Source organism: Euleptes europaea, chromosome 1 (genome assembly GCF_029931775.1).
Source record: "Euleptes europaea isolate rEulEur1 chromosome 1, rEulEur1.hap1, whole genome shotgun sequence".
In the NCBI taxonomy this organism is placed as follows: Eukaryota; Metazoa; Chordata; class Lepidosauria; order Squamata; family Sphaerodactylidae; genus Euleptes; species Euleptes europaea.
In genome coordinates, this window is record NC_079312.1 from 52,186,227 (window position 1) to 52,200,855 (window position 14,629).

Here is a 14,629-nt window from a genome sequence, read left to right on the forward strand (position 1 = left end):
GATTCTAAAAGGAAGGAAAGCACATTCTGCCATTGGAATCCTTTGAGGTAATTTGGATAGATGGGAAAACCATTTTTCAGGATTTTAAACAAAGCAGTTTGTTTTTAGAGGTGATTTTAGTATATATATTTTTTTAATGCCAAAGGACAAGGGTACACAGAGGGAGGTAGTGAGAGTGTCTCTAAGAGGGATGAAAATATAAGATTGCTTGATACAGTGTGGGGAATGATCTAGTGCTTCTATCACAGGATAGAAACTGCTCCTGTAGTACCGTAGGTGTCATGCAGTGTTTCCAGGCCCACATCATGATTTCATTCAGCTCCAATTCTCAGATGTATTTCAATAGAAGGATCCAGATGGCACTTAGAGTTCTTTGTGAACATAAATCTGGGCCTTTATTAGAAATGAACGGGAAGCACTTCATTGCATTTCAGACCCCGCGCTTGTAAACAATCACTGGATCACAATGAATGTTTGATTAATTTTATTCATATACGTTATTTATAGTCCCCCTTTCTCACAGGAATTCAAGGTGGATTACACATAACATTTGCACAACTGGGATACAAACTGGGGCAAGCCTTGGCTGATTATGTTGGAAATACTGCTTATGGGATTGTTGTTGTTGTTGTTGTTCTGTGTTACTCTGGAGTTCTTTCCTTGTTTCCAAAGATGCCCCAAAGAAATTGGTCCTCACCTTCACAATGTGACAGGATTGTGCCTCAAGTATATCACTTACGACCCAAACTATAACTACGACAACGAGGAAGACGATGAAGAAGAAATGATGGAAACGGAGAATGGGGAGGATGAAGAACAAGGTGCCGTGTCTTAGGGATTGTCAAGGCTTACAAAGAGAGGAGCCTGGTCTCCTCTGCCAGTTGTCCAGACAGCCCATTCAAACCTCTGCCTTTCTGTCCAGGAGGCTGGTATGGAGACAGCCATTTCCATGGCCAGTAGATAACAGAAAAGGACACAGTTGCCGCAACTTTGTGCTAAATTAAGCATAGTCCTCCAAAATACGTTCCCTTGTTGAAATTGATAATTTAAGCTAAACAGTGTTCTTAATAAATAGAAGAGGCAGTGAATTGGCTTGGCAGTGATCAGCTGCCCCTTGGTTCCTTCCCTTCTAGAAAAGTGTTCATTAATGGCTGTTTGACTCTGCCGATGTCCAAAGGAGATGCAGGTACAGCAAGGCTATCTCCAGCAGCCTACCACCAAGGTGCCATAGCAGGGTCCATTAGAAGTCAGCCTTCCCCTTCACAAAACAAAAATAACATAAGAAGAGCTCTGCTGGATCAGACCAGTGGTGCTTCTAGCCCAGCATCCTGTCTCACATAATGGCCAGCCAGTTCCTGTGGCAGTCCATCAACAGGGCATAGGGGTCGAGGCCTTCCCCATATGTTATCTCCTGGCACTGGTGTTCAGAGGTTTACTGCCTCTGAATATGGAGGTTCCCTTTAGTCACCATGGCTAGTAGCTGCTCAGAAACGTGTACTTGAAGATGGGATTTTTTTTTGTCCCGATGTGCATCATCTCATGCTTCCCAACAATGAACTTCAGTTGCCTCATTGTCGCCCACTCGCTTAACTTGTGGAGATCCTCCTGGAGCTCTTCACAGTCAACGTTGGTTTTCACCATCCTGAATAATTTTGTGTCATCGGCAAACTTGGCCACTACACTGCTCACCCCTAATTCCAGATCATGTATGAACCAATTACCATATATACTCGAGTATAAGCCGAGTTTTTTAGCCATGATTTTTGGCTTTAAAAACTCACCTCGGTTTATACTCGGGTCAATACGGCAATTCGCCTGCCGGGCCCTCTCCCAGCGCTCTCCCGCCGGCCAGCTGATGGGCGGGCTGTCCTGCCTTCTTCCCCCCCCCCCGATTGCGCCTTCTGCGCAGCGGCGGTGGCGGCTTCTTTCCCCACCCCACCCCACCTGATCGCGCCTTCTGCGCGGCGGCGGTTTCTTCCACCCCACCCACCCGATCGCGCAACGCGATAGTTGCGCCTTCTGTGCGATCGCACCTTCTGCGCGACGGCGGCAGTTTCTTCACCCCCACCCCACCCACCTCACCCGGGCCTGTCCTCCCACTTGTCAGCTGACCCTGCCTGCCTGCCACCGCCTGCCACCGCCTGGAGCCCGGTCAGGTAAGCCTGCGGGGGGGAGGGGGTGCATTTCCCCCTCAGCTTATACATGGGTGCCTAATTTTTCCCCATTTTTGGGGTGAAATTAGGCACCTCGGCTTATACTCGGGTCGGCTTATACCCGAGTATATACAGTAAATAGCACTGGCCCCGATACCAATCCTTGTGGCAACCCACTGCTTGCTTCCCTCCATTGTGAGAACTGTCCGTTTATTCCTACTCTTTGCTTCCTGTCATTTATAACCAATGTTTAATCCGTAAGAGACCCCGTTCTCTTATCCCACGACTGCTAAGTTTACTCGGGAGAAAGAGAAGGGCAGCAATACCTGTACAACTGGACCAAGCTCCACTTCTCTCTCCTTCTTTTCTGACTTCTAATACTGAATTGTGTCCAATGTAGCCCCTCCATCCCATGACCCTACAGTTGAAACTGGCCAGAAAACTAGATAAAAGTCGTCATTTGCTTGTAGGGTTATGTGAGAATTTGATGTGATTATAAGTTGTATTTACTGTGGTGTTATCTGCCTTGTGTGTGGGGGGATATTATTATTTAACTAGTTCTATCCTTGAGCCCTATGAGTCTTCTTTTCTAACATTGTGTCTGTCTTCTTGTCCTCAGAAAGCGATGATGAGTATAGTGACGACGATGACATCAGCTGGAAAGTCCGCCGGTCTGCAGCTAAGTGCCTTGAGGCCATCGTCAGTACTCGGCACGATCTCCTCCAGGACTTCTACAAAACCCTCTCCCCAGCTTTAATAAGCAGGTTCAAGGAAAGAGAGGAGAATGTGAAAGCGGATATTTTCTGTGCTTATATATCTTTGCTGAAGCAAACGCTGCCCATTCAGAGCTGGCTGCACGCTGCAGATGAAGCAGGCAAGGAGGACATACCTCTCACCATGCTTCAGAACCAGGTGAGTGGTGGAGCCATCAACCTCTGTATTCATGGGGGTAGCTCCACATAGCAGATCAATGCCTTTAACACAATACGGCTGGTCTGAAAGATGAGTAGCTAAAATAATCAGCCCATCTTTGGTTTACATTAGGGTTGCTGGCTGTGGTCCAGCTGTTATCTAGAACTTTTGCCAGCTGGGTGGTTAACAATGACACCAACACATTTACTTGAAGGGTTGTGCTGTTGTTGTTGCTGTTGTTTTTGGTACCTCATGGAAATGAGATGCACTCAATAATCGAAACTGATGAAATGAGAAAGCAAGTCCTTGTTAGCCACTATATTTTTCTTTGGTAGAGACTGCTGAGTGGGGAGAGGGAAAGCTGAAGACGGGGCAGATAAATATAGGTTGGCTGAGAGCAGGAATTCAGAAAAGGGGAGAGGCTATTGGGGCTTTCAGGAAAGGGGAAACAGTAGGTAAGGGAGAAACTAGATCCGTCCTGCAAGTCCTTCAGGGTTCTCACTTGTATTATATTTAAATAAATGAAATTCCACCAGCAGCAGCTGTGTGAGCACATAGAAAAGATGTGAGGAAATGTATACATTTTTCCTGTAATTCTTTCATGATAATTTGTTCTTAACACTGTATTCTCATATGTCAGTGATGGCGAACCTTTTAGAGACCAAGTGCCCGAACTGCAACCCAAAACCCACTTATTTATCGCGAAGTGCCAACACAGCTTGAAGTCCACATGGGGCTAGGGGTTGCCAGGTCCCTCTTTGCCACCTGTGGGAGGTTTTTGGGGCAGAGCCTGAGGATGGTGGGGCTTGGGGAGGGACTTCAATGCCATAGAGTCCAATTGCCAAAGCGGCCATTTTCTCCAGGTGAACTGAAATAGCAGATCTCCTGCTACTACCTGGAGGTTGGCAACCCTGCATGGGTGGCCGAGCGGAGGAAGGAAAGCAGCTGGAGCATAGCCCCCACCCCTTCAGTTTGGTTCTTTTTCCAACTGTTATCTTCATACCAATTTAAAAAAGACTGTTATGCGGGGGGGGGGCTGATGGTGGGGACAGCCCTCTGCACGTGCTCAGAGGCACCTTCGGTTGCATGAACGAGCAGAGTGGAAACCCAAGCTAAGCGAAGGGCTTGGCTCCAGCACAAATGCCAGGCGGGCCCCCATTCAGCCCTCACTGCCAACCCCCTGCCATGCAGTCACCAACCAGCCCGCCGCAGATGGCCGCCCAGGCGTCCCACTCCTGGTCCAGCCCCGTCCTGGCTCCGCTTCTTCCAGTCCTCAGCAGAAGGCTCGTCATTGTCTTCACTTCCGGAGTGCGCAGCCGGCAACTGCGGAGAAGGCAGTAGGAAGGAGCCCGGCGCTTCCTGGAGGAGCTGTAAAGGCACCGCTGGTCCCCAGCCTCCTCAGCCGGGGGAACGAACTCAGGCAAACTCTGTGCTGGGGCAACGGCTTGCGTGCCCACAGAGAGGGCTCTGAGTGCCACCTCTGGCACTCGTGCCATAGGTTCGCCACCACTGTCATATGTTAAATCAAGGTGCTATACAACAGTTATGGATTTCCTAGCAATGTGGCATGAGTGACTATTAAGAGTCTACAAACTGGGCTGATAAATTTGGACTTTGACACGTGATCCACTGATTCTAATTGTGCATCCAAGACTAAGTAATACATAACTGCAAATTTTTAAAAGCCAGTGAGTGGGGTTTGAATCCTACCCACAATTCCACAGAGGAAAAAGAGGACACCCCCTTACATGCAAAAGCAGTGCTGGGGCTTGGACCCTAATGGACAAAAGCCACGAGAGACAGGCTGTAAGTGAGGAAGGGCATTAGTTAAGATTGTGTGGGAAAGTGGTAGGATCCAGCCCTTGGTGTGTGTGTTTGAGGGCACAACCATTCTATAGCATGGTTACAGCGTGGATTTTGGGGGGCATCATGACCCCTCTGAAATTTAGAAATAGCTCTTGCCCACCTAGAGGTCTGGGCACTTCTTCCAAAGGTTTTTTTTTTAAGAAGACCTTGGGTACATAAAGATCTTTGTCATATTCGGTAAAGAAAAAAAACCCACATGTTCATGCTTTAAAAACAAAAACAAAGCCTTGTATCTTTCATGTAGCCCACAATGAGAAAAATAATAAACTGATAATTTATTTTTAAAAAATCAAGGAACAACACCCAGCTGTAATCCTGTGTAATGGAGACCATTTGATGGTTGGATCACCTTCTCTTTGCATACTAAATGATTTAATATCCAGCTTGGGGCTGAGATCGCTCGCTCTTCTCACCTCGTTTTGGGTTACTAATGAGTCACTTTCTCCCCTTACAGGTTCCAAACATCATCAAGGCTCTGCACAAGCAGCTCAAAGAGAAAAGCGTCAAGTCAAGGCAGGGATGCTTCACTCTCCTGACCGAGTTGGCTAACGTTCTCCCTGGCTGCCTTGCAGATCATATACCTGCACTGGTGCCTGGTAAATCTTGTCTGTTGGCGGGGTGGGGAACTTTCAGTGTCAACCTCTTTCATGCTTGGGTTTTCATACATCTAAACAATAAGGCAGCAATTTCCTTCCTGCTGTTCATGTTGTCTTATCAGGATACATCTTTACATTCAAAGTTAAGCTGGTCACTGTCTCAGGAGACTCTACTATTGATTTCTCTAAGCCTACTTGGCACCTTTTAAAATACATTTGAAGCTCACAAGTTTTGTGGTGGAAAAAGTCTGACTTGTTCAACTTCACAGTGCCATGGTATGACAAAGAATAATGAAAGACACTCAGCTGTTACTACGTGGCGTAGTAGTTAAGAGCGGCGGACTCTAATCTGGAGAACTGGGTTTGATTCCCCACTCTTCCACATGAGCGGTTGACTCTAATTTGGAGAACCAAGTTCGATTCCCCGGCTCCTCCACATGAAGCATGCTGGGTGACCTTGGGCTAGTCACAGTTCTCTCAGAACTCTCTCAGCCCCACTACCTCACTAGGTGTCTGTTGTGGGGAGGGGAAAAGAAAGTGATTGTAAGCCTCACAGACTCCTTTCGGTAGAGAAAAGCGGGGTATATGCCCCAGGAGACAACTATTTAAAAGGGGGGAGGAATGCTGGAAGCTTGAAAGATGGAACTCCCAGTATGCCATCTGATTGGGTACTCTGTCACTTCCAGTCCTGTGTGGAGTTATAACAGAATTGCCTGTCCTCAGAGGAAGCACTCAGTTTGGGAGTGACTGCCTGAAAATACTTATTAGCAATTTGTGTTCATGGCCGTGACTCTGTGGAAGAGCATCGGCGTGGCATGCAGAAGGTCTTGGGTTCAATCCCTGGCACTGCTATTTAAAAAGATCAGGTAGCAGGTGATGTGAAAGATGGCAGCCTGAGACTCTGGAGAGCTGCTGCCAGTCTGAGTAGACAATACGGATCTCATTCAGTATAATGCAGTTTCATGTGAATCAATAGCCTAACTGTACTTGGAACGTCCTAGAACGTCTAGACAAACTGCAAACTAACAAGTCACAGGGACCAGACGGTATTCATCCTAGAGTTCTTCAAGAACTCAAATGGGAAATTGCTGAACTTCTAACAAAGATATGTAATATGTCCCTTCGATCAGCCTCTGTACCAGGGGACTGGAGAATGGCCAATGTAACACCCATGTATAAAAAAAGGTTCCAGGGGGGACCCAGGAAATTACAGGCCAGTTAGCTTAACGTCTGTTTCGGGTAAATTAGTGGAAAGCATTATTAAAGATAGAATTGTCAAGAATATAGAAGGGCAAGGTCTGCTGGGCAAAACCCAACATGGCTTCTGTAAGGGTAGGTCCTGTCTCACTAACCTATTAGAGTTTTTTGAAAGCGTCAATAAGCATGTGGACAGGAATGAGCCTGTGGATATTGTGTATTTGGATTTCCAAAAAGCTTTTGACAAAGTCCCCCACCAAAGACTGCTAAGCAAACTTCATAGTCACGGGATAAGAGGACAAGTCCTCTTATGGATTGAGAGCTGGCTGAAAAATAGGAAGCAGAGAGTAGGAATCAATGGTCAGTTCTCACAATGGCGGGATGTGAGCAGTGGGGTGCCTCAGGGATCTGTGTTGGGACCGGTGCTTTTCAACCTGTTCATCAATGACCTGGAGTTGGGGTTAAACAGTAAAGTAGCCAAGTTTGCAGATGACACCGAATTATTTAGGGTGGTTAAAACAAAATCGGACTGTGAAGAGCTCCAGAAGGATCTCTGCATAATGGAAGAATGGGCATTAAAATGGCAAATGAGATTCAATGTGAGTAAATGTAAAGTGATGCATATTGGGACAAAAAATCTCAACTTCACATATACACTGATGGGATCTGTGCTGGCAGCGACAGACCAAGAAAGGGATCTTGGGGTGGTAGTGGATAGCTCAATGAAGATGTCAACCCAGTGCGCGGCTGCTGTAAAGAAGGCAAATTCCATGCTGGCTATAATTAGACGAGGAATAGAGAATAAAACTGCTGATATCATACTGCCCTTGTACAAATCTATGGTGAGACCACACTTGGAATACTGTGTACAGTTCTGGTCACCACACCTAAAAAAGCATATTACAGAGCTTGAGAAGGTGCAGAAAAGAGCAACCAAAATGATTAGGGGACTAGAGCAACTGTCCTATGGGGAGCGGTTAAGACGCTTAGGGCTGTTTAGGTTGGAAAGAAGGCGGCTGAGGGGAGACATGATAGAGGTCTATAAAATTATGCATGTTTTGGAGAGAGTGGACAGGGAGAGATTTTTCTCCCTCTCCCATAATACTAGAACACGGGGTCATCTGCTAAAGCTGGAGGCTGAGAGATTCAAAACAGATAAAAGGAAGTATTTTTTCACACAACGCATAGTTAAATTGTGGAACTCCCTGCCCCAGGATGTGGTGATGGCTGCCAGCTTGGAGGGCTTTAAGAGGGGAGTGGACATATTCATGGAGGAGAGGGGTATTCATGGCTGTTAGTTAGTATCAGAGGAGCATGCCTATTATTTTGGGTGCGGTGGAACACAGGCAGGATGGTGCTGCTGCACTCGTCTTGTTAGTGGCTTCCTAGAGGCACCTGGTTGGCCACTGTGTGAACAGACTGCTGGACTTGATGGGCCTTGGTCTGATCCAGCAGGGCCTTTCTTGTGTTCTTATGGAACGTATATTTGATTGACTACCAGATAATTAGAAAAGTAGCAGGTCTGATGATAAAGAGAAGGTTTGTAACACAGTGGTGGCAAATTGCAGGACTGGTTAAACTTGAGTTTTCCATCTTCTCTAATGGCCATTTTGCTGTGCAACAAGGTTAGATTTCTTGTTGTGTATTTGTTTCCTCTCTTTTGTAACTCCCCAGGGCTGTTTTTTTGGCTTGCACAACATGCTTCAGAGAGCACAATTAAAAAAACAAAAACTGATTACTGTATTGCATTGTTATAGCTCTCTAGCAATGCAGCTTTACATTTTTTAAATTCCTGTACCATGACTTCATGCATTACATAATGGCCAATATATTTCTGCAGTCTATTTTCTGCACTTGGTTTTATAAAACTGTGTTTGCTGTTGTAACAATTGTATTCCACAGATCGAAAAACAAAAGCCCTATTGTTTCAGTTATGAGAAATATTATTTTCCATACTAGGACCATATTCCAGGGCTTTTTGTCCTTTTTTATTTCAGATTATTAGAAACTACCTAAAAATATTCAGAACCAAGAATCAATCAATCATTTTAATAGGTAGTTGGAATTCTGGATACCTGGTTGCTTCTGAGCAATTAGAAAGCATTATATAAAAATAAGAATATGGGGAGAGGGGAATCTATTGAATATTCTGGGTATGAACTATGACACATTGACACTAATATTACTGCAAGTGATTCATCTTTATATGTACTGGTGAAGTGTCCTTGGAATTCTGAATGTTTGTGGATTTAAAAAAAATAGCCATTCAAAGTACTTAGTAGCCAAAGATAACAGTGTGCATCTCATCGAGAGCCGGCGTGGTGTAGTGGTTAAGAGCGGTGGACGCGTATCTGGAGAACCAGGTTTGATTCCCCACTCCTCCACATGAAGCCTGCTGGGTGACCTTGGGCTAGTCACAGTTCTCTCAGAACTCTCAGCCTCACCTACTTCACAAGGTGCCTATTGTTGGGGTGGGGGAGGCAATTGTAAACCACTTTGAGACTTCTTATGGTAGAGAAAAGCGTGGTATGAAAACCAACTGTTTTTCTTCATATTGCATCTTGCTGATCTTATGTAAGGGCAGGTGATGGCTTCCAACTGGAGTTATGTGGTAAGGGAGCACGGGGCCGGCAAGGAATTAAAAGCTGAGGTCACAACATAGTGTAGCTAAAGGGGAGAAATCATGTTGACAAGGGTCGTCATGTGCACTATCCAGTTTGGATCCAATGCAATGTGTATTACTAGACACAAAACAATGCTAATTATTTTTTTCCTCCCCAAACAGGTATTGTTTTCTCTTTGACTGATAAATCCAGCTCCTCTAACATGAAGATAGATACACTGTCATTTCTTCATGTTGTTCTTTGCAATCACCCCCGGGAGGTGTTCCATCCCCATGTTAGGGCACTGCTACCACCAGTTGTCCTTTGCATAGGAGATCCCTTTTACAAAATCACCTCAGAAGCTCTTCTCGTTACTCAACAGCTTGTGAAAGTCATTCGGCCCCTGGATGTGCCTTGTACGTTCGATGCCAAGCCCTATGTACGAGACCTGTTTTCTCCTACTCTGAAGAGGCTAAAAGCTGCCGATATTGATCAGGAGGTGAAGGAACGGGCTATCTCCTGCATGGGGCAGATTGTTTGCAATCTTGGAGACTATTTAAGCAGTGATCTCCAGCCTACTTTGAAGATTTTTCTTGAGAGGCTAAAGAATGAAATCACTCGACTGACCACAGTCAAAGCACTAAGTTTGATTGCTAGTTCTTCACTCAAAATAGACTTAAGGCCTATTCTAGCAGAAGGGTTCCCCATTCTGGCTTCCTTCTTGCGCAAGAATCAGCGTGCCTTAAAGCTGAGTACTTTGGCCGTGCTGGACATTTTGATCAAGAACTACAGCGATAGCCTCAAACCAGCCATGATTGAGTGTGTTCTGATGGAGCTTCCTGATTTAATTAGCGAGAACGATATGCATGTTTCTCAAGTGGCGATCACGTTTCTCACAACCTTGGCTAAGGTTTATCCCTCTTCCTTGTCCAAGATTAGTGGTACGGTCTTATCGGAGCTTTTCCAGCTCGTTTACTCCCCGTTGATGCAAGGGGGAGCCCTCAATGCCATTGTGGACTTCTTTCAAGCTCTGGTCATCACCAAGACGGTCAACATGAGTTATATGGAACTAATGAAACGGCTGACTAGTCCTATATACTCCTCCAGCCCTGGTGGGGCATCTGTAAGTTTACACAAACAGGCCTATCACTCTGTCGCAAAATGCGTGGCAGCCCTTTCGTCCGTGTGCCCGAAAGAGGTCCCAGGGGTAGTAAGCCAGTTCATTCAAGATGTGAAGAATCCCAAGTCCAGTGCGGCAGTTAAAATGTTGGCCTTCCTTTCGCTGGCAGAGATAGGGCGCAGCATGAACCTCAGTGCGCAGAAGGAGCTCAAACCTGTGATATTGGATGCGTTTTCTTCTCCCAGTGAAGAGGTGAAATCGGCGGCTTCCTATGCATTGGGGAACATCAGCGTTGGCAATCTTAAAGAATACCTTCCCTTCATGCTCAAAGAGATCGGCGGCCAGCCTAAGAGGCAGTACTTGCTGCTTCACTCCTTGAAGGAAGTCATCAGCTCCTCCCCAGGAGACAGTCTGAAACCCTACGTGGAGGACATTTGGGCCCTGCTTTTCAAACACTGCGAATGCACAGAGGAAGGGACACGCAACGTGGTGGCAGAATGCTTGGGGAAACTGACTGTGGTGAATCCTTCTCAGTTGCTGCCAAGGCTGAAAAAACAGTTGTCTTCAGGTAAGAGAGAAGCTGGGACTAGAATAATGATAGAATAGTGAGAGATTTCGTCTATGTAAGACGCTTTCTCGTGCATCTTCCCTCTAGATCTGGAGGGGAAAGCCAAGACAGAGGTATCGGAAAGTGAAGTTTCCTCTCAGTGAAAGTAGAGTAAAACTGAGATAAGCAGTTATGGGGGGGGGGAATTCCAGAATTAGGATGTATGAAGAAAATGTGACTTTTTAAAAGAGTGCAATTGGGTTACGTGATTGTATGTAAGGCAGCAAATTCTTACTGTCTCCTCCATGAAGCAGATTGATATATTTTTAACTAACAGCATATCCCTCGAGGTAGAACAGTGCACCTTTTATTCAGTCTTGCTAGTATATTCCTAATCAAGCTGTGTTAAATATAATGGGGCACTTCTAGCTTTAATTAAAAGGTAAAGGTCCCCTGTGCAAGCACCAGGTCATTCCGGACCCATGGGGTGACGTCACATCCCGACATTCACTAGGCAGACTTTGTTTATGGGGTGGTTTGCCAGTGCCTTCCCCAGTCATCTTCCCTTTACCCCCAGCAAGCTGGGTACTCATTTGATCGACCTCGGAAGGATGGAAGGCTGAGTCAACCTTGAGCCGGCTACCTGAAACCGACTTCTGTCAGGATCGAACTCAGGTCGTGAGCAGAGTTTTTGACTGCAGTACTGCAGCTTAACACTCTGCGCCACGGGGCTCCTTAGCTTTAATTACTAGACAACTTAAGTTACAGAATTAGATTCCAGCCAGCCACACTGGGTTTGTTGTTGTAGACACTTTTTTTAGCTGTCAAGTCACAGCTGACTTATGGTGATCCTGTAGGGTGTTCAAGGCAAGAGATGTTCTTGAGGTGTTTTGCCATTGCCTGCCTCTGTGTCATGACCCCCATATTCCTTGGAGAACTCCAATCCAAATACTTGCCTTTCAAATGCTTATGCATTCCTACAGTGCTGTTTTCCTAACCTGTGATGTCCTGGGGGTGGGGGGGAGTGTTGGCACCATTGGGGAAACTTGTGTGTACCCCATCACTACTCATGGAGCCCACTATGCTCACACCACATAAAAAGTTCTCCTTGACTTATTTCCATTTAAAATTTGCAGTGTTTCCAAAGCAGGATAAAAAATACATTTCATTGGGATGTTAAGTGGAAGGTACCATTTAAAACGCCTAGGCTAGCCTGATCTCGTCAGATCTCAGAAGCTAAGCAGGGTCAGCCCTGGTTAGTATTTGGATGGGAGACCACCAAGGAATACCTGGGTTGCTGTGCAGAGGAAGGCACTGGCAACCCACCTCTGTTAGTCTCTTGCCATGAAACCCCCCCAAAAAAGGGGTCGCCATAAGTCGGCTGTGACTTGACGGCACTTTACACACACACACACACCATTTAAAACATTGCACAGTTTGCTGACCAGAAGCTTCCGTGAGGAGACTAATAACGCCATTTTGTGTAAAACATACTGTTAGTTCTTTGCATCACTGGAGATGCCGCTTGCTGGAGAACTGTCTTTAACATGTGGTGACTCCCACATAATGTGTCCTTGCCTTGGCTTGCCTCTTTTTGCTGTTGTGACTTGAGGGGAGGGTTAGAAATCGGACCAACAACTATAACAAAATGGAATTTGTCGCAAATCAACATTGACGTCTCCTCTTAAGCCAATGGTTCTTTCCTACTTTTTCGTTGTAGGTTCCCCTTATGCTCGGAGCACTGTCGTAACTGCGGTCAAATTCACCATTTCAGATCATCCACAGCCCATCGATCCCCTTCTTAAAGGATGTATAGGTAAGCTTGGATTGTTACAGAAATCAGAAAAACAGACACTCGCTATTAATACTTTTTAATAGTGGGAATGTGTTTTAATAGTGGGGGGAATTCTTCCACACATCTGCAGTGTGTCAGGCTTTGTTTCCTGAACAATAGCTTTCAGTCGCTTTCAAAATTTAGGCCACTGTCTGGGTCCGATCCAGGGCACTGCCAATGCCGACTGCCTGCTTCTGTGCTTGTGATAGGTCCTGTCAAGTTGTGATTAAAGTTGCTTCCACTGAGGAGACAAATTGATGTGTTAGGCAGGTAAAAGCAAGCGGGTCTTTGGACTGGTCTCTGGTTCCCCCTTCCCTACCCCCTTGGCTGACAATCGACAGCACCGGCTGATCCATGTACAATGTACACTGACTGTAACGGCACAGGCAGTGAACATGTGGAGTAAGAGTGCTGCTTGAACCTTTGGAGCCATTCATGAAACTACTCATAGGAGTGGGTAGAGATAGCGGCTGAGAAAAGAAGCTGTGATCTGGGCACATCCCAGTTCAGATCTCATTCCTGCCATTCATTTGGTATGTGGCCTTAGGCAAGTCACTCATAGTCAACCCCCCTGGCGATATGGGAGATAATTCTGCCCTACCTTACAGAGTGGATGTAAGGGTTACAAGTAGGGTTGCCAACCTCCAGGTACTAGCTGGCGATCTCCTGCTATTTACAACTGATCTCCAGCCAATAGAGATCAGCTCACCTGGAGAAAATGGCTGCTTGGGCAATTGGATTCTATGGCATTGAAGTCCCTCCCCTCCCCAAACCCCACCCTCCTCAGGTCTCCAACCTAAAAATCTCCAGGTATTTCCCAACCCGGAGCTGGCAACCCTAGTTACGAGTTATTGCAATCTGAGCACTGAAAGCACTATATAAATGCAGAGTCATTATTTTTGTATTGTTCTTTCCAGTGTATAAACTGGTTTTTGTACAACTTAGGGTCAAACTAGACGTGATGGTGTCCATGATTCAAATGGCTGCTGCCATTTTAAGGAGATTCTAAAAGGCTGGAAAGGCTTGATGCCACAGAGGAGAGTGTGGCTGTTTTGGCATGCTGCAGTATGGCCTGATCTGGATCGAGTCCTTTAAGCATTTTTAAATCTCTTTAAAATAGCAGCAGCATCCAACCAGTCAGGCCCACGAAGGCCGTCATGTCTAGTTTGGCCCTTAGTCTTCTCTAGATTCTTGGATTAAATGTCTCTGAATTTGGTGGTGCTTGCTTAGACTTATCACCAGTGTGACAAGGTAATAAATAAGGGAAATAACTTGAAGTCTCAAAGGGAGGTAAATAACTTTTTCTTCCTTAGTTCAATTGTCATGTTGAGGCTGTGGATTCTAAACCGATCCAGCCTATTTGTCAAAAGGAAATTGCTGGTTGGTTGCTGGCATTTGTAGAACTGTTTCTATGTGGGGTCTGTTTCTTCGACTTGTGTGAATCTTTTCAGAACATGAGGAAGGGAGGTGGAGTTTTTGCTTCTAGGCTGGATTTTTGTTCAGCCAGAGTAGACAAGATTTCTTCAGGCCTTCTGGTTTGTTCCATCTGCATTTCAATAAGCATTTTTTGGGAGCCTTAAGCCATATATATTTATTGCTGGTGCCATTTATTGATGATTATGTGTTAGATTTTATTTACTATAGGAACTGTTTTAGTGTGATTTTATTGTAATTTTTATTGTGTTTATTATGCAACTTTGTTGTGAGCCACCCTGAGCCTGGCTTTGCAGAAGAGGACGAGATATATGAATGAATGAATATAGTGAGAAGGCTGATGTTCTAGACCAGAATTTCCCAAACA

General features: G+C 45.6%; 1 protein-coding gene across 1 annotated transcript in view; it reads left to right on the forward strand.

Annotated features, from left to right (window-relative positions):
* The window catches only part of LOC130480211 (cullin-associated NEDD8-dissociated protein 1-like), a 39,864-nt gene that overhangs the window by 16,177 nt on the left and 9,058 nt on the right, over nt 1-14,629 (forward strand). The window contains exons 7-11 of the mRNA XM_056852663.1: nt 673-821; nt 2,773-3,065; nt 5,386-5,527; nt 9,510-11,015; nt 12,715-12,810. Coding sequence (XP_056708641.1) covers nt 673-821; nt 2,773-3,065; nt 5,386-5,527; nt 9,510-11,015; nt 12,715-12,810 — 2,186 coding nt within the window. The remainder of the gene's footprint in view (nt 1-672; nt 822-2,772; nt 3,066-5,385; nt 5,528-9,509; nt 11,016-12,714; nt 12,811-14,629) is intronic.